This window comes from Molothrus aeneus, chromosome 5, assembly GCF_037042795.1.
Source record: "Molothrus aeneus isolate 106 chromosome 5, BPBGC_Maene_1.0, whole genome shotgun sequence".
Classification (NCBI taxonomy): Eukaryota; Metazoa; Chordata; class Aves; order Passeriformes; family Icteridae; genus Molothrus; species Molothrus aeneus.
The window spans coordinates 57,928,540-57,948,096 of NC_089650.1; the positions used below are offsets into that span (position 1 = coordinate 57,928,540).

A 19,557-nucleotide genomic window follows, 5' to 3' on the forward strand; every position below is an offset into this window, starting at 1 on the left:
TCCCACCTGACTACATTTTTGCAACCAATAACCTCATGGCTTCAAGTGTTGTTGTTTGTCACCTAAATTAAATGTTTAGGAAATTCAGTGACAAATATTTTTCTACTTGAAAAGCTAATAAATAGGCTTTTTATATGGACTTCCCATAATTATTCTGAAGTATGTAATTATTCTGAATGTATGAAGTTCCAGGTGAGAGGGATGACATCTTATTTTTAAACTCCACTTACAGTATCTATTTAAAACCATCAGTGCACTTTCCTTTACTTTCTATTGTCTATATCTGCAGTATAGCTATTTCTGTGTGTGCTTTCAATATTTCCCAATCTCCAAAATGGAATGCAGAATTGCATACCAATAACTACAATTTATTGCAAACTATTTAAAGTCTTAAATTAGTGACTATTATCTTCTTGTTTTAAAATACTTTGAAATATGTGCTGAAGCCTGAAATGTTGTTGAGTAGAGAAATTATAATTTTGTAAGTGTTAATCTTCCATATGTGTATGAATATTTGAGATTAATTGAAAAATGCACAATGACTGAATAAAAAGTGTACAGGTTATATTTCCTTGTGTTGTTTGGCATTTTTAAAGATTGCCAGAGAGGTTCCAAACACAACCTTTTAATTGTTTTTCCTTCATTTTTGGGTGCTTCATCTTGAAGTAGCCAGGACATGATCTTTAGAATTAGTGAGAAGTTTTGAACTTGCTCTGAGCAGTGGGCTAAACTTAAGGAGGAATCTTCAGTTCCCTTAGTGCGTTGTCATGGGTCCAAGATTTTGCCCAGATAATTTGGGTGTACCAGGCACAGGCAAGCCCAACACCTGCAGATATCCCTAGCCCTGTGATTCTGTGGAGACTGGTATCCAGCAATATGGACAGAAATGCAGGAGTCATAGCATGGGTTCAGTGTGCTTGTACCTGTTGCCCTGCTACAATGTTGAAACAATCCCTGTGAAGGTGGTGTTGCCTCCTCCCCCAAATAGGGCACACCTGAGCCATGTGCTGTGTCCAAACTGTGTGGCTTCATGAGGATTTTGACAGAGCAGGCAGAGCTCTCTGTTTAAAGAGGAGAACTTACCCTTTCTCTTTGCTTAATGTTTAACCTTTAAATAGTATATGAAAGAGGTAAGAAAAGATCTTCAAATAAACAGCACAGAAGGAAAATTCCAAACCTGACAGAACAGACTGGACAGAAGAGCCATATGCCAAGGGGCTAATACTACACTGAAATCATGAGTGTACACAAACTATAAAATATATTAATCCCTTCATATTTTTCTCTAGTGTTCTATTAGGAGGCAAAAGAGTTGCTTGATGAAATATTTCAGATTTTTGAAATAGCAAGTGAAATTTGCTATTTCAAAATTTTAACTGTTGGAAATTCTGTGTTAAAATTACACTAAGTGTAGTCACAATGTCTTGTTACAGTTACAAAACCTACAATTTAGCATGAAGGAAGGAAAAGTGTTATTATTCCATTTGAACTTAGGATACATTTTAGTTGTTTGGCAGTAACTGCAAGCTTAATTTGAAACACGTGTTAGCTACATCATTTCTCCAAAATGCAGGGATCCTAGGCTGAAATTGAGTATTTCCTAAGAAGCCTCAAGTGCTTCACTTTAATAATGATTGTGGGTAATTGATGTTAAGTGGTAATTTCTTCGTGGTGACTGTTTATCTTCTGTGCTTTTTTTGTGTGCTTTATTTATCAAAAAACTGTGAAGAGTTAGACCAATATTCAGATTCCAGCATCTATTTATGTTTAATATTTGGCTGAATTTTGTTCATTTCTGGAGAGTCCCAAAAGAACTTTAAGAGCCTTGAAATTTGAAATGGAAAATGTGCCTAGAGTTCTTATTTGAGTTAGAGAAAACTTGTTTTGGAATTTCAGATGAGTTCCTTGCTGCATTGTTTTGAGCTGACTGTCAGAAAGAATTGAATATAATCTGATAAAATGGAGAATGCCCACTGCACTTAATGCAGAGTGAGGAGATGTTGATCAAGTTAGGGCCAGATTTCACTAGGTTTGCTCTCATGGATGAGTACCTCATTTATCAGGTGGGTCCTCTCCCTTCTGTGGTTTTAATTCCCATTCCTATTCTGATATATTCTCTTTCTTACAAATTTTTCTATCCACCTTCCAAGCTTAGAGAAACTACTGTGGTCTTAGATCCAGGGGCTCGTGTGCCTGAAGTCAAGCTGGAAGGATATAAAAGAGGTACCTCAGATAGTGCATAACCTCACATAGTGCTCACTTTTTCTTGGAATTTTCATCAAGAGATTTTGAAGACAGGTCTGGTGGGGAACTGTTGGTAGCAAGTGAGTATGAACTTGTAGAGAGAAAAGTTTTTCATTTGTACATAACAGCTATTTGAGCATAAGTATGTTCTGTTTTTCTTATGGACTCCTATATTTAAATGAGTACTGCTCAGAGACAGAATATCTACCTTTTTCTGCTAGAAAAATATTAGGGAGATGTCCTTGCTTTTCACCTTTTCTGCAAAATTTTCCTCCACATTTTTTTGTAATAGGATAGAATTGTCCAGCACTTTGGGACTTTTCACTGATTGAAGGGAAAAAAAAATTGCTTTGGAACTTGGATTTGGGTTTGGTTTTGATTTGTTAGATTTTGTTTTGTTTTGTTTTTCTGGTAGAAAAGCCAGACTTCAAATCACATAGCAATATAAAAAATTGTAACAGTTAGAAAATCACAAGAGCAGTTTAAGGGTAACTTAATATGGTAAAATAAACATAACAGGAATTTTGCATTAAAAGAAAAAGATTCAAGTAAATCCAGTAATAAGACACATAATTCCATGTAATTGCATTTATGGGAGCATGGGGAAATGGAAAGCAGAAAGTTGCCAGGCAACCATTTGTTAAAAGACAAATCTTCATCCAGCTTTCCAGTAATTCTGCATTTAGATAAGGAAAATTTATTCTGGTTTATCCAGATGATTTATCAGTGTTGAGTGTGTTTGAAAACGTATGGTGTCTCAGTACGTTATAAAATGAGAAAGAAAATCTGAGAAAAGCAATATACAGTTAAGTACAGCTGACATGGAATGGGACTGGAAGACTCAACAAGTCAAGAATATTTATCCAACTATATTCCAGACTCCAGATCTGAGATCACCAGTATAATAAAACTACCTCAGTTCTTACAAGGGCATTATGGTTAACACAGGACTGAAAAAAAAAGTGATCCTCAATTGCCATTTAGAAGCCCTTTTTTTTCTCACTTCTCCATCTTCTCACTCACTCTTTTACCTTTCAGTGTAGCAATGTAAATAGTTACACTGAGGAGACCTGCATTTCACCTACCCCAACAATGTGAGAGCTTCCAAGCAATAAAATGAACTGTGAGTGCATAAATACTCTTGGTTATTTTAGCATTAATGTGAGACATGCCACCTTGAAAGAATTATATATCTTTACATCAGGGGCATCATCTCTTGTCTGGTTTTATCATCACAATGAATTCAATTTTTCTAGAGTAGGATCACGTTTGCTCTCTTCTTCCACAAACTATTTCTTCCCCTCAAACAGTTGCCTCTTTCCCTTCTGCCCTCCCAAGAATCTTGGAGAAAATGGTATACCAACTTTAATAACAAATCCTGGGACCAGGGTAGTCCAGTCCTGTCTCTTTGATGGCTCTCCCAAAAACACTGTGGTAATGGGAACTATCTGGTAATGAAACTTTCCAGGAAAGTGAGACCACTGCCTTTGACATGCTGGTATGCCATCCATGCAGCCTGTCCTGTGTAGCCCTCCATGCTACACACTGCATAGGACCAACCTTCTTGATATAGAACTCTTAGCTCTGAACTGAACTGAGAAATGAGGTGTGAAATCTGTAAGAAGTCTATGGACATAAAGAAGAAGACACAGCCTCCAGGACAAGCAGGTTTATTTCTGTGGAAGCATTGTCAAACATGGTGTAGATCTGCAGTGAGAACCTAAGCAGTAAAACAACCTGTAATTCACAGGTGCAGATCAGAGGAGTGTGGAGAAAGCACATTGGTAACATCCCACACAAACAGGGCAACTATATCTATGTGTGAGGCTAAGAAATGAATGGGTTGAGAAACGGAAATATTTTCTTTCTCACAGAAGACCTAGATAGTATTTTGAACTTAAGTGAACAGTATCTTTGATCCTACAGAATGCCAAAATAAATATTTGAGAGCTGCTTATCTTTAATTTCATGCAAACAAATGAAAGGCAGACCTTCTATTCTTGGGGTCTCAGGGAGCAAAGATTGTCTTTGCTACAATGAAATATTTTGAAACAAATCTTCAAAAAAACTTGAACAATTATCAAGAACATATATACTTCCTTTGACATATTGACATATATTCTGCTTCTTGGCCAGAGGATTAGTTCTAAATGGTTTCCTCTGAATATTCTGAAGGTTGAATTATAACTGGTAGTATTTTCTTGGTGCTGCAGTAATTTCACTTCTTATTTCAGGAGATCTGCATAATCACATTTCTTGGCAGGGTCCCATAGAAGCTGCAGGTTTGACTTGCTGCCCCACCAGGGTAGCCATGGACTTTTATAGAGGTGGATCAGCTTACATTTTTTAATTGGATTTAAACTGGTTCTCCTTACTTGTGACCAAAGGAGGGGGAGAAAGGTTTTCTAAAGCAATATCACCCAGGAATAGTGTGGCCAGCAGGACCAGGGCAATGATTGTCCTGCTGCACTCAGCACTGGTGAGGCCACAGCTCAAATCCCATGCTCAATTTTGAGCCCCTCACTACAAGAAGGGCATTGAGGTGCTGGAGGGAGTCCAGAGAAGGGCAGCAGAGCTGGGGAAGGGTCTGGAGCACAAGTCTGATGAGGAGTGGCTGAGGGAGCTGGGGGTGTTCAGCCTGGAGGAAAGGGGCCTCAGAGCCCCTTACTGTTCTCTACATTACCTGAAAGGAGGTGTAGCCATGAGATCAGTGTCTTCTCCTAGGTAACAAATGATAGAGCAGAAGGAAATGGCCTCAAGTTGCACCAGGGGAGTTTAAATTGGATATTAGGAAACATTTTTTCACTGAAAGTGTGGTCAAGTGTTGGTACAGACTGCTCAAAGAAGAGTTTGATTCACTATCTCTGGAGGTATTTAAGACCTGTTTGATCTTGGTGTTTGCTAAAGATCTGCACAGGCATGTAAGTCAATGTGTTCTATTGCCTGGGGATAATCCAGCTTTAGCCTAGCTCCTATATTTTTTTACAACCCTATTGCCAGCAGAGACACTTTAAACCTCAGTTTTGCCTGTGTGGGCCAGTGGGTTTATACCAAAACTGAACCAGTTAAGCAATGAAAAGTTACTTAGAGCCTGAGTTCAAAGTCAAGACAGAATTACCATGAAATATTAATACAGACAGAAAGTCAGAGAAGAAATGGTACAGTCCAGGTAGCCCTGCAGTTGTGATAGAAACATTCTTTATGTTCTTATGTTTATGTCTTGAATTTTTATGAAAATAATCATTTTTTGTCTGTTTATTTGATTTGGTGGTGTATTAATTTTTGTTATGTTACCAAAGTCTGTATAAACTGAAAGGCTGCCAATTACAGTTATAAAAAGTTGCAGCAAAATGAAAGTATTAGTGCTTAGGAAATTTCATAACTGTCTGTTTGCCTTCCATAGCTATTTTCTGCTGGAAAAATCACAGACATCAGAGTAGCTGAGCTGAAGGAACAGTACACTCTGCTGCATGAGGCTGTGATAAGGTATAATATTCCTTTTTAGACTTTCAGTAGCCAAAGAATTTGTTTTTAAAGTACTTTCTGCTCGTGCTGAAGCCTAATAATCATTTAGGGCTTTCTTAGAGTTATAGTTCATAAACAGGAAGCCAGAACACAAAGTTGAAAACCCCTATTATTTAATAGGAACTTTCAAGTTAATTTGGGATACTTAAATACTTGTTTGAAACACATCTTTGTTTCTAATACAAACATAATAATATTGGGAATGGATGTACAGACTGTAACAGACAGCATACCTGTAATTATCAGTAAAATCAGCATCATGATATTCCTGTTACATTCTTGTAATGCATACCATAATATCCACTGTATTGACAATATTTTATCCCACTTTCACTGACAGTCCAAATTAAAAACTTTATGGCAATTCTGTCATTAAAGCTAAAGCCTAATTTAAGTATCCTACAACTAATTCAGGTTATAGCCCCTTATTTGGATGATGCTGGGATTTGCTGTGCCTCCTGGCAGTCTCAATAGCAACAAGTGCAAAGTAAAGTAAAGTAATTTGAAAAAGGGTTCTCAAAATACTTAAGTAAAAGTTTTTCTTGAGGATAGCTGAGTCTTCTGGTTTTGTCTTAATAAAATGGAGAGTTTGCATATGGTTCTGACTCTGTGAAGCATCACGTGAATTTATTTCAGATTACTGAAATAGATAGCAAATCTTTCTGAGAAGCAGAGTTAAAAACAGCACTTCAGTGTTGTTCAGGTTCCTAGAAAATACAAGAAGACTTTCCTAACTGCTCAGATCTGAACATATTTTGTGGTGTTTGGATTAATCGATAGAGTTTCTACCACACTGGTGTTCACTGAGCTCAAGCAGAAACCAGTAGCTGCTAATTAGTTGATTTTCAGCCAGGGTTAGTTTAAAACCAGTCTTTCATTGGAAAAATGCAAACATATTCCTATGTGCTTTTATGTATTTATACAGTATTCTTTTTTATGGGACATTATGTGAAGGCAATCCCTTTGTGAGTATAAAAAGTGGAATAGGGCCTGAGTGTAAACAGCACTCAGCTGTCCTTTCTGTCACACTTAAAACTTACCCTTAACAGAAGGTATCAAAAGCATGAAAATGTTAGATGGCAGATTACATCTCTCATTCTTTCCATCATTCTTACAGGAGTATGAAATGGCCATGCTTCTGTAAGAAAGTGGATCAGAGATCATGATGCCCCATTCTGTATTGGATGTAGTTGTGTGTCACAGCAGAGCACCAATGTGTGAGCAAGCACTAATTCTCACAGATAGATTTCTCCTAGTGCTAAAAGAAAGCAAGGGAAATCGATTACCAAAAATAGATTATGATCTCCAGTATATTTTAAGGATATCAAAAGTGGGATTCAGGCATCAAAACTAGGATTCAGTTGTCCATATGTTAACATCAGTAGACATGCTTATCTGAACAAGGTTCCAAGGGTCCCTTAACACTATAGAAAGAAATAGGGACCACACACTTCCTCCTTATTCAGACACCTGCAAGGGTCTGGTTTTCTCCATCAGCTGTAAGGATTGTCCTGGTGGTAAGTGCAGTATGTGTGTATATTCTCTTCCTGCAAAGAACCCTTCACAGGATCAATACTGCTTTTAAATTGTTAGTTCTTCATCCTAACATGTGCTGTACAGTTCTGTGGATCAATAACTTATTTTTTCACATATTACAGTTAAATTCAATCCCTTTCTTAATTAATGCCCACCTGTCCTAGTGTTGTTGCAATGCCATGTTAAGACAAATGACACAGGATGAGGTTTTCAAGCTCTATGTGGTTTTTTCTTTCCTTTATTACCATATAAAAATCTCAAGGAGAAAGCCTTATATATCTTGAGCAGCACAGTTCCCTTTGACAGCTGTGCCAAACTATTGCAGCTGATCTCTCTGACACACAATACAAATTTGTCTAATATCATGAATGCAATTATTCTGTGTGCAGGTAATTTCCAAGGCTGTTGCCAATGCACAAAGAGCTATAAGTGATAAGTGCAGTCCTCTGTTTAGTGGCAAATTTTTTTCTTGCTTTCAGTTTGGCACAATTTGGCATTTCTAAAAGCTGAAAGATGTCACCTGGCAGATAACATCTATGATACTTTTCTTTAAAGTCTTAAGTGGTTTTGAATTTATGTTTGCTGAGAAGAGGCTGTCATCCCATTGTGGTGCTGTCTCACCCATCTACTTTGTAGTAAGGCTGCATCTAAAGTTGAAGTATCTGATCTTGTATTTGGCCCTTGAAAACCTTTTTAGTCACTCAAATATGTGGCCTAATTGTAGATTTTATTTATATTATCTCAATTTAGGGACCTAGTATGAATATTCTGTTAACCAAACTGGAAGATAGATAATAAAGAGGATTCATCAGCAGATTGGGAATCTTGTTTTCTTAAGCCTCTGCTAAATTACTAATTATTTCACAAATTCAAAAGCTGCCGCATCAGACTGCACAACCTTACTTTTGCAGTCATGGGATTCTGTATGTGTATATTGTGTAGATGTGCAGTTAATTCTTCATTGTCTTTAATTAAATTCAAATCAACACATGAAAAAATACTGTTGGCATCTGTAGAGAGCAAAATCTAGATTCAACACTTAATTCTTGTTTCTGTTTTCCTTTTTTTTTATTATCTTGAAAGAATTAATACTCAAAACTTTGTTTTTATGAATTCACTTACATGTTTATGTAACTGTATGTAAAGTGTATATGTTTGAAATAATTGTGTTTTAAATTGCATAGTACTACAACCAATTATATTTTCTCCCACCACTGCATACATTCTGTTAGATTTAAAGAATATTTAAATATCATATAGAATCCAGTGTCAATAAGTCTGCTTATTTTTTGCTTAACATATATGTGTAAACACATGAAATTATTTGTTCACGATGAAGGCACACTGGTTTCTCTTGAATTCTGTGGTTTTATTATTTTCTAGTTTAGAAACAGGAAGTTCTTATCTAGGGAGTAATGTTGCATGAATCAAAACTTTTTCTGCTATATTATTTCAACTATATTTGTGCAGTATCGTCAGTTTTATATTTTATATTTTTATCATCATTTTACCATCTCACCCCTATTCTTTGGTGTGATATGTAATTTCTCTTTCTGTTTAAGCCATAAATGTCAAATTTGAGCCAAAATTTATGTCTAGAGTTTCTCAATATGGGAAATACTAAGTTAATATGTTTAAAAAAAATATTGCACTATATTTTTAATTAGCAAAACACAAGTGATAGAGTTCTTCATTCATTCTTCTACATAATTTGTGACTAATTTTAGTAGACCATTATGTTATTATTCCTCAATAGTAATATTGAGGAGGCATACACAATATTTCTGTAGCATAAAGCATAGGTTTATGTGTAATGCATTGTATATGAATTTTCATACTGTTGTTCCCTTTAAGAGTTTTCCATAATAATCAATGTATTTTACTAACAGCCTTTAGGATGTTTTCCAGCAATCACCACACAAGTTTTTAAGTATATTATGAATCACCAGTCTCCAGACACTGACAGGACTTAGTTTGTTGTTTCTGTGGAGCTAGTCTGGTGATACAAAGCAGATCATTGATCTACAGGCCTTATTATAAGCTTCCACAGATGTCCACAAATGTATTTTCAGCTTTTGTATCATTACCTGAGTTATTTCAGGTCTTAGTGGCACTACAGCAGTAGCAAGATGTAATTCATCACTGGGTAGATGTACCAGTGTTTATTAAGAACTTAAAGTTGCCATATAGTCCAGACTGGGCCTTGTCCTGGTGGATACTTCACTATTATAGGTCCCCACACTTAATCAGATCTAGCCTTTGGCACTTCTTAGGATAAAATGGATTCCCTCTCTCTTCATTTTTGTCCAGAAAGTGTTAGACAAATAAATTGGCTAAGTAACAGTCTGTCATCTGGTTAAAATTAGATAAATCTCACTCCAACTGTAGGTATGCAGAAAAACCCCTCTGAGGCCAGATTCCACTGCTCTCATGGCATCATAAGATGATTTGGATTTGAACAGAATTCAGGAGGTCCAACCTCCTGCCCAAGGCAGGGTCGACTAGGAGATCAGGCAAGATTATACAGATCTTAATTCCATCTCATCTTGAAAACCTTCTATTAAATATTATAGGTATGTAAAGAAGTATAAATACAAAGCTTGCACTTCACATTGACCAGTTCTAAACTAGTCTATTTAATGCAGTTTACAGGAATCTGAGAGCCAGCTGTTGCAGGAAGCTGAACGCCTGAGTGCAGAACTGGAACAACAAAGTGAACTGGAAAAAGCAGAAGAGCTCTCTGAAGAAGCTCCCAGTGAAGGTTCCCAAATAAGGCAACAACTTTTCAGCTGCCGAAGTGAATACAATGCTATTAAAGGAAGAGTGCATGAAAATCGGTTGAAGATAGAATGGTAGGTGAAATTGGTCAAATGCTGCTCATTTGATCATCGATAATGTAAAAAGATGAGCAATAGAATAAAAATCAATCTCCTGTACATTTTACATGGACACATTTCTTGATGGCTGTTGTTAACGAATTGCCACAAACTTTCCCCAGTCACAGCAACATGTCAGTGATGAATAAATTTACCATGGTCAGATTTGTAGATAGTTTTAAATTTAGAACATGGATGGGGTTCTTTAAAATGCTGTTTAAAATTTACTGCATTGGATGAATAATATTTAGGTGGGGAAAATTAACATGAGCAAATCTAGCCTAGAACACCTTCAATAGAAATGTTTAAAGTGTCTCAGAGACCTGTTGGCTTGGATTTTATGGGACAATGTCATAAATAGTCCCAATACTATTTTTAACATCACTAGCACGGTGTGTTCAAGTTTTTCTATTCAGGTATTCAAAGGGAAGTACTTGTATATTTTAATCTTAGAAAAATGATAAATTTGCTATGGAAGGAGTGAAATCTTAACATTTCTATATAAAGACAACAGTCCAGAATTAGCTTGGTATTGTATACATTTCAATTATCTGCATACTTTATAGTAAAATTACAAGCAGAAGTATTGCATTTGTAAAAATAGTGTACCTAGGCAGATGAAATCAGATTTTTATTTTGTGGGGGACTTGCTATTTTTACCCATCTTCAATCCAGCTGTAGTGTCATTGGTGTGTATATAAACAGAAGCACACAGTGTCAGCATGTCAGCAGTTAAGATTATTATTCTGCAAGGAAATCAGTAACACTGTACACACTGCATGGAGCAGGTTTTGCTGGCAATTCTTTCTTCATTTTTTTTGGTTTTTTAGAGCCAAGTGTTTGCTCTAAGAGAAAAAGAAACTTGAGAATGAAACAAACTGGGAGTGGGAAAGAAACATGGAAAGCATCTGGAAAAAATTATTTGCTATGAGATAACTAAGAAACATGAAATTTCCTGAAATAATTATTAAATGCAGAATTTATTGCAATTTCCAAGCAGTCCAGAAATGAGTTCTTCAGAACAGCTTTTTAACCATTTGTCCTCATGCTTTTTAACCATTTTTCCTCATATATCTTTTGACCATTTTTCTCTCCTTTTGCATCAATTTCCAAAAAAATTATGAGGATTTATATGTTTAGGTAATATTTTCCACCTCCAGTGAAAATGAGAACTCTATACAAAATACAGTGTAGGCATTATTCCAATTATCCTTGCCCATTTACTGGATTAATTTTATATATGAATTGAATATCTTGCAGATTAAAAATCCACCTTTTGTGTCAGTCATGCTGTAAAAAATGTTCCTTCACTGTAGTAAGAAACTTATGTCTTATTATTGTCAAACCCAGCTGTACAGTCTGACCAGAGGTCTGTGAGGTGCATTATCTAATGGAAACCAAAAGTGCAGCTCCAGCCTCTTGTGGTGTGGGGATTTCATGAGCCAAATTCATGAGTCTTCTGTGTTTGGGAGTCCTCAGCTGACCCCTATTCCTTTGAACTTCTCCTGTCTCCTCCAGAACAAACTTCTGACACTGCAACACGCTGGGCAAAGCGTTCCACAGATTAACTACGTAAGAGCTGCCACCTCCTTACTTTTTTAACCTGACCCCTACAGCTTCATTTAGTGCCCTGCAGTTCTTGTATTGGATGAGACAATGAGCATCTGTTTCACTGCTGCAGAATGGTTTGATAGATCTCTTTTGTACAACCCTTTGCCCTTTTAATTTATCAATTTTTCAAACTCGGGTACTACAGATTATTTAATTGTTCCCTGTTTGGAATCTGTTTCATGCCTGATGGTAGCATTGGGTCTTATGTGTGTTGTGGATGTGCCTTGGTTATATGTGGATTTGCTTACTGGGAGAGAATTTCCAGAAATATTCAAGAAATTATACTGATTTTGAGTTGGACTAGTCTAGAATGAACAGGACTAGCACAACGTGTGTGAAGAATGGGTGAGTGAATGTAGTGAAGAAATGAGAAGTGGACTATGAAGAAAACCAGATTATTTGTGTGAATACATGTTTGTGATGAAGGGATGAGTTTGGTGCCTGTGAAAGAGTGAATGTCCAGAATAGAGTTGTGAGTAGCAGGTGATCTAATAGTAACACTGGTGTAAAATGAAGATCCATATGCTTGTTTGTTTTATCCAAAGAGTAAAGCAATGTTTTCTGAAATATTTGGTGCATGGACAGTGTCACAGAGGGGAGGGAGGCTCCATCAAAAGTATTAGAAGTTTGCTGTTAGGTTGCTGCTTGGTTTTCTTAATTTCTCAGGATAAAAAGTCATGGCCCAACCTCTCTTGGCCCTTGATCTCTCTGGAACACAGTTTCCCTTGCTGTCCAACTGTGTTAATACAGTCCCAGCTGTGCTTGGCACTTACAAGTAAATTTCTCTTTGGGAATTATGACTAATGGCTGTTCAATCTGAAAACAAACATGTTGTTTATTTACTTTTGTATGTATAGCAGGCAGGGAACATGGAGGGGGAAAGGTTTTGAAGGGTTTATCTGTGTCTCTTATCTACTGCTTTATCCTTTTTTTAGAATGTATACTCAGACCCAGTGCTGAGCTGGAAGTGAGAAATCTGATCTTGTTTCCCTGGTTCTGCAGATCTCTGTTCCCCTGTTTCTGTAAACCTTTATTTCCCTGAAGCATCCCTCTTATCTCTGATGACTTTATTTCCTGCCTTAATTCACTTTCTCTGGTATCTAAGACTACTTAGCACCTTTTTTGAACTCTGATTCAAATCTGACAATGACAACATTTCTCACTTGAGGAGTCATACAGATATGCCATACCATTAGCAAAAGTCTCAAGGTCTCTTAATATTCCATACTCTTTTATCCCTATTTAATTTCTTCTTTGCTTGCCTCTGTAAACAATTTTTCCAGACCTTTCTGAACAGCTGAAGATGATGTTTCATTTTGTGTTTTAGTTCTTTATTGTTCCGATGAATAGTCAGCATTTCCAGAATAAATTCAATTGCTTTCAGCATTGAAGTATCATCAGGTTTTCAGGAATTTGGTGACTTTTTCATCATTTCAATAGGTGCATGAGGTATTCTGTGTATTTCTTGACACACTTAGGCTGTCAGGGAAGTCACCCTGAGGGTGACTGCATGTTTGGGGTGTGTTCCCACTGTAGGTATGTGCCTCCTCTCCCAGTTTGTGGCCTGGTCTGCCATATGGATGTACTGGGCTCATTGCTGGTGTGTCTGCCTGAGAGTTCAGGGGGAGAACAAGGGTTGGAAAGATTTTACTGAGCTTGTAAAGCTTGGGCCACCATCCCAAAGTCAGAGCTGACTCTGGGAGTAGTCTTCCTCTTAAAAAGTGCTTGGCAAGGGTAATAAAGTAAAGGGAAAAAGAGTCATCTCCACTCAGTTCTGCTAAAATTGCATTCAGAGCCATGAAATTTCTTCATATAATCGATAAGAAGCCTCAGTAAGTAAGAATATAGATCAAAAAAATCAAATTAGTGGAACAAGAAGGAAAGAATCAGTGTGATCAGCAAGGATTTGTTCTGGCTTAAGGAGACATTTCACTTTAATGTTTGTGTGAGTCTTGGAGTTCTGATTTATGAGACAAAATAAAGAAGAGCTGGTTTTCTTTGTTACACAATGGTATCAACCGTTGTTTATTGTTGAGAAATAATAAATATTAAATCTAAATATATCATCTAAACAGTTAATTTAAAAGTAAGCAATTAATTTGTACTAAATTTATCTATAACAAGAGGTTTTAGATTAAAGGTGCCTAATGCTTAAAAACAGTTTTATTTGAAAGCCTAGGTCCAATCTCCAGCTCTTACAGTGATTTGTTCAGGTAACAAAACAGCTCCTCACTGAAGCACTCTGCAACTGCATGCAAGTCAGGATTGCAAAACTGATTTTGTCCTTGTAGAAGCATTGCAAATAAGGAAAACTATTTCAACACTTGTAATTATTTCTGCATTAGTCACTCAATAATTAGAAAGTGAAAAGTTAAGCTATTATCGATAGCTTCTCTTGTGAAGAATAACATGCCATAAGTAAAATAAATAGCACCACAGCTGAAGTTATCAGCTGGTCTTGTGACTGCATTTTCTGGTACCTACAAATTAATTACAGCTCATAGCCTTACAGGAAGCTCATGCTGGCAGCTTGTCAGCTGGCATAACTTCTACCTGTGGTCACTGGATTAGAGTTGTGAGGTGCCAAACTCCTTCTGGAGATTTCCAGGTAATCCCAGCTCTGAGAGACAGCAGCTGAAGGAGTTCTCTTTCTGCCATGATGGGACTTCTAATGCTAACAGTGATGTGGTTATTTTGTGAGCTGAGGAAGTGAAATGGACTTCTGTTGACAACTACCCCTACATTTCTTAATCTCTTCATCTTCATTTTTTTATTTCTGTGTCAGCTTGCAGCTGTAAATGTCTCTCAGGGAAAAATCTGGAATGTATTTCTATTAATGACCCAGTTTTCCAACTGCCTTTTCTTAATTCATTACAACTGCACCTCTGACAGCTTTTCACGTACAGTACTGTTATCAGGCTTCATGAAAATAAGAAGAGCAATGTTAGAAACATTTGCACACATTAATGCCTAGACTTAAGTGTTTTATCTTCTTTCCATTGTGTGTATTGTTAGAGGTATAACAATGGTAATAATAAAATCCACATGATGTTGAAAAATACATCCACCAGGGAAGGATTAGAAAATAATGGGAAATTTAAATGCCTAATGCCAATTGTAGCTGTTTTGTTTGTTGTAATTGCTGTCTAAGTAAAACAGTCATGAGGTTGATATCCATATAACAAAGATTAGAAGATTCAAATGCTAACTGGAAGAACCAGAGTTTCTATGCTTATCTTACATTGAGCTTCTATGTTCATCTGTTAAATCAAAGACTAAACTTCAATTATTTGAAGAATCTTATTTGATTTCTAAATGTGTGTTAATCACCCTGCCTCCCCTTTAGAGTCCACAGAGAGATATGTATTATCTTCAACTGGTAATTTATGTCACCCTAAAACAGTCACCTGGAAAGTGAGATCCTGCCCTTTGGAGGTCCCAGTTTTTATCCCTGACAGTAAGGAAGCCCTGGAGTAAGGATGCTAGCATAGGGCTGCCTGGCTTCTGGCTTTGGGCAGCTGCATCCAACTCATTGCTCAAAAGAGAGAGATTTAACTTACTTCTTTTTACTCATTTTTTCTTTTCACACTTCCACTGTTTTTTGTGTGGAAGTAGTTGGTCTGCCAGCTGTTTAGGTAACTTGGCCCTTGTCATTCTCCGTTGCCTTTGTTTATGTCACAGAAAATCAAGTGTTCAAATCATTTTACTTTTGCTGGATGGAAAAGTCTTTGTTGTGAAACTGGAATGGTTCCACAGGAATCTGTCCTCATGAGTGAGGAATGTGACAAAAGAAAACAGTGTCAGCTTTGCTCTCCCTCCTGATCTTTGGTATTGCTCTTTTGATCATCCAGTGTGAAAGAGGGCACAGCACAGACTAACCACAAGCCCTGCAGCCTCTTTAATCATTTTGCACAGGACTTATTTAATAATATTTTGTGGCAGTCAAAAGTTATGGATATTTGTGCAAAGTGGACATTATTATCCTTAGTGTGATTATGCCAGTCCCAAGGAGTTCAATTAGAAGTACTGCCAAAATGGGTTTGTAATATGATTTTGGAATTTTTGAATTTTTAAAATTAATTTTATCCATTTTGGAGGAAGATTGACTTAAATTCAACCTTTTTCTTTAAAAGCTTTTGTTTGCAAACTTGTTCACTCTGTGTGTTCAAATGCTGGTATTCAAATTAGTTTTTAGTCTTTACCAGTCCCTGTTGAGACATACTTGTAGTCTGCCCATACAAATATCATACATGCTGTATATCAACAACACCTACCCTGTGTCTATTTTCTCTTTGCTCTTCATCTGAGCCGGAGCTTCTTATTCATGGGAAAGATGTTGTTTTGTTTTGTTCTGTTTATATTGCAACACTACCAACCCAGTTCTCTTTTTTTCACTATTTCCTTTCCTTAACTAGACTTATGTTTACTGAGACTTCCAGGTATAAGCTTCACTCCTTTTGTTGGAAGACTCAAATTTAAAAAAGAGTTGATTGAGAGAGTGGGAGTGGTGGCATGGAGGAGGGAATCTTAAATCAGGCCTGCTAAAGGGTTGAGCATAAGGTCCTAGGGATGATCCTCCATGAGGTTGGCTGCTGGGAGACTGATCTCTGTTCCCATGCCCACACACTTTCTAAAACCTGAACCACCACCACCATGCAAAGTCTTGCACTGCTGCTGGAAGGTTTCAGAAGAAAAAAAAAAGAAATAGCAGTCAGCTGCCTCTTTTCTGTATCAGCCACATTATGAGGTAACTGTAATAGCTGCTTTGGGTGGGTGGGGATGCCCAGGAGTCCCTTGCCATTGTTATAGCTCCAAGTGACACAACTGTTTTATGGAAGTTTGTCCCTTTCTCTTAATTCTTCCCTAATTTAAAGAGTTATTTATTTTACCAGACTGCCATGAGTCTCAACAAACATTGACCAGCACATGCTCCTACTGGAGTTATAAATTTAAGCACTGAAGTTGATCCTTTGCTATACCTGGGACAGAGGACTCAGTGAAGTTGTTTGGCTGTGATGGCATAGAGACTGCTGTAGCCCATTTACCTACACAGGAGCACAGCTGTTCTGTGCATGCCCTGGGAACGCACCTTCAGAAGGAATCATTTTTTGTATTTGGCAGTATTTACTACCTGCTACCAAGAAGCTCCCTATTGTAAATCCAATAAGCTTGTTGGCTGAGCTCCCTTTTTATAATCATTCCTTCACCTTTCTCAGGGCAGTGTTACTAAACACCCACAAGATCTAAGAGCTTTCCTGTTTTTTCCTTTCTTCCTTCTTCACTTAGCATCTGTCCCGATTGTTGCTTGAAATTAAATTGCAATTTAATTTTGGATATAGGTTAAGATCACTGTGACTATTCAATTTACTTTTCTACCATACTCCTTTGGCTTAGCCTATAACCCCTGCCACTTTTCAGGACTTTTTTTCCACAGGATCCAGTCCAGATTTGAGGAGCTTCAGTTACACTTGTCTCAAGAATAAATGTGTATGTGAAAACATTCATAGGAAGAAGATTTCTCACTAGCAGCTGCACTTTCTTTGATACTTGATGTCTTTGTGGCTATTTATTACCCATCTCCTCTTTCCTTTTGCCACATTTCTGTGTTAACATTTTGTTTTCTGAGGTTGAGAGGAAGGTTGTGGGTGTAGGGTGCCACTGGTAAAAGGCAAGGGTGAGTGAGGCATGAATGCACCCCTGCAGGAGGCAGTCAGTCTAAGAAAAATCAGGCTCAAATTTTTAGATGTGTGCACTGTAGAAAAAGATTGTGCACCTCCATATAGATATACCCAGTCCTTCAGGAGCCCCAGTCACCAGTCAGCAAACTTGCTTTGAATCTGAGCACCTTTCATGCTAATTCACTGTGTGTTTTTGTCTAACACAGAATAGGCTTTCATACTTTTTTACCAATTACTGTATTACAGTAATGATTATTCTATTACTAATATATTTAGTTCTGCTTTGATTTTTACTGTAGTTTGAGAGAAGAAAAAAAGCTTCTGGAAGATGAATATGAAAGAATGGCAAAAGAAAAGGTAAGTATGAAACATGAGAAAAGCAATGTTTTATGTTCTGACAACTAACATATAAAAAATCACAGAAAATGTTTTCTCAGTGTGCATTTCTAGAGTTTATTTTACATAGACTATATAGAAAATATATTTTAAAAGAAATAGATTCTATAGGCTATATTAGACCATTCAATTTTGATAACTAGTAAATAACTGATTCAAAAAATATCTGGAATTTTGTTTACCCAAGGAAATGTTTACTATATTCAGTAAATAGGTACTGCATGTAAAGGTAGCTGCAGGTTTTTGGTTCTAGGATGTGAACATGAAAAATGCATTTGTAGTCATAAGTCCTGAGGAATACTATATGTGGCTTTGTTGGAAATAAATTCTGTTAGTATTGATAGAAGAAACACTCATCTGGTAAAAAAAATACATTTCATATCTTGTCAATAAAAATGTTATCATCATTCAATGTTAGTGAGTCTGTGTTATCAGAAACCTGCAAAATGTAAAAGGGAAAATACAATTAATCTGGTCTTTTACTTCATTTTTAAAGAGAAATGATAAAGTTCAACAGTTGAAAGAAAGTTGTGATGAGCTCAGCAAAGAAGTTATCCAGAGGAAAGCAGAAATTGATTCAATAAAAGAAGCTGTTTCATCCAAAGAAAAGATGATATTAACAGATGAGGAAGAAATGAAAAAGCTTCAGGAGATGCATACTTATTTAAAAGTAACACAGAACTAATTGTGCCCATGTATCTGTGAGTGTGTGTGCACGTGTGTGTATGGGTCCATGCTTTGCCCAGAGGAGCACTGAATCTTCTGGGTGTTGTCATTCCAAATTCACTGTGCCATTATATTAAATATTAGACCTTTTCCCAATAGGCATGAAACATGCTGCTGTGCCATATCCTTATTGCTCCTGTAGGAAATACTGAGTCATGATTTTGATTAAAAAGTGGTTTCTATAAAGACATCTTGGTTATGTTGTGTTGTTTTAGGTTGCTCAGATTACAGTTACTACAGATTTACACTGAGAATTAAAAACATATCTGGGTCTACTTCCTTCCATGGTATAAATAGCATAATAAGATGTATTCATAATATTCAAGCATAATTTTTATCTTGAAGATACACTTAAATTGTAAACATCAACGTTTAGTTTTAAAAGTAGGAGCTACAATTCTCTGGGAAAAACTCAAACAATTAAAAAATGTTTCCTACTGATTTTCACAGCAGTTCTAAATTCATATTACTGCTATGAAAACTCATTATCTTTTGAAGCTATTAATCAAACCTTTCTGTTTTGTTACTAGGCTGAGCTAGTTAGGATCCTTGGTGTTCCAAAGCAACTTGCAAAAGAAACTGAGAAGTTGAAACAGAAAAAAATGTATGTTTTCAATAAATAATTCTATATACATTAATATATATATATATATGTATGACTTCTTCTCATCCCTTGGTTATAGAAATGATTGAGGATGGTTGTTGAATAAAATTAGGATCAGCATTTAAACTAACAATTCCACAGCTGGCAGTGTGGCCTGAGCTGCAAACCCATTCTCCCTTAGTCCTTCTGTGCCAGCTGTGGAGTCACAGCTGCTTTGCTGTAAGGTCCTGACATGAGCTGCAGTCTCTAATGCTTCATCAGGGGAAATGCAAGCCAGCAGCCTTTTCTTCCTCTCTCTCATGAAGCTGGGGTTCTTCTCCTCTGAAGCATGGCATGTGCTGTTTCTCTACGTGTAAAATCA

The 19,557-nt window shown here is 36.7% G+C and overlaps 1 protein-coding gene across 1 annotated transcript in view; it reads left to right on the forward strand.

Moving 5' to 3' along the window:
- The window catches only part of CCDC146 (coiled-coil domain containing 146), a 59,478-nt gene that overhangs the window by 17,443 nt on the left and 22,478 nt on the right, over nucleotides 1-19,557 (forward strand). Inside the window, exons 3-7 of the mRNA XM_066550881.1 lie at nucleotides 5,648-5,730; nucleotides 9,951-10,157; nucleotides 17,770-17,827; nucleotides 18,363-18,536; nucleotides 19,123-19,196. Of these exons, the coding sequence (XP_066406978.1) occupies nucleotides 5,648-5,730; nucleotides 9,951-10,157; nucleotides 17,770-17,827; nucleotides 18,363-18,536; nucleotides 19,123-19,196 (596 nt within the window). The remainder of the gene's footprint in view (nucleotides 1-5,647; nucleotides 5,731-9,950; nucleotides 10,158-17,769; nucleotides 17,828-18,362; nucleotides 18,537-19,122; nucleotides 19,197-19,557) is intronic.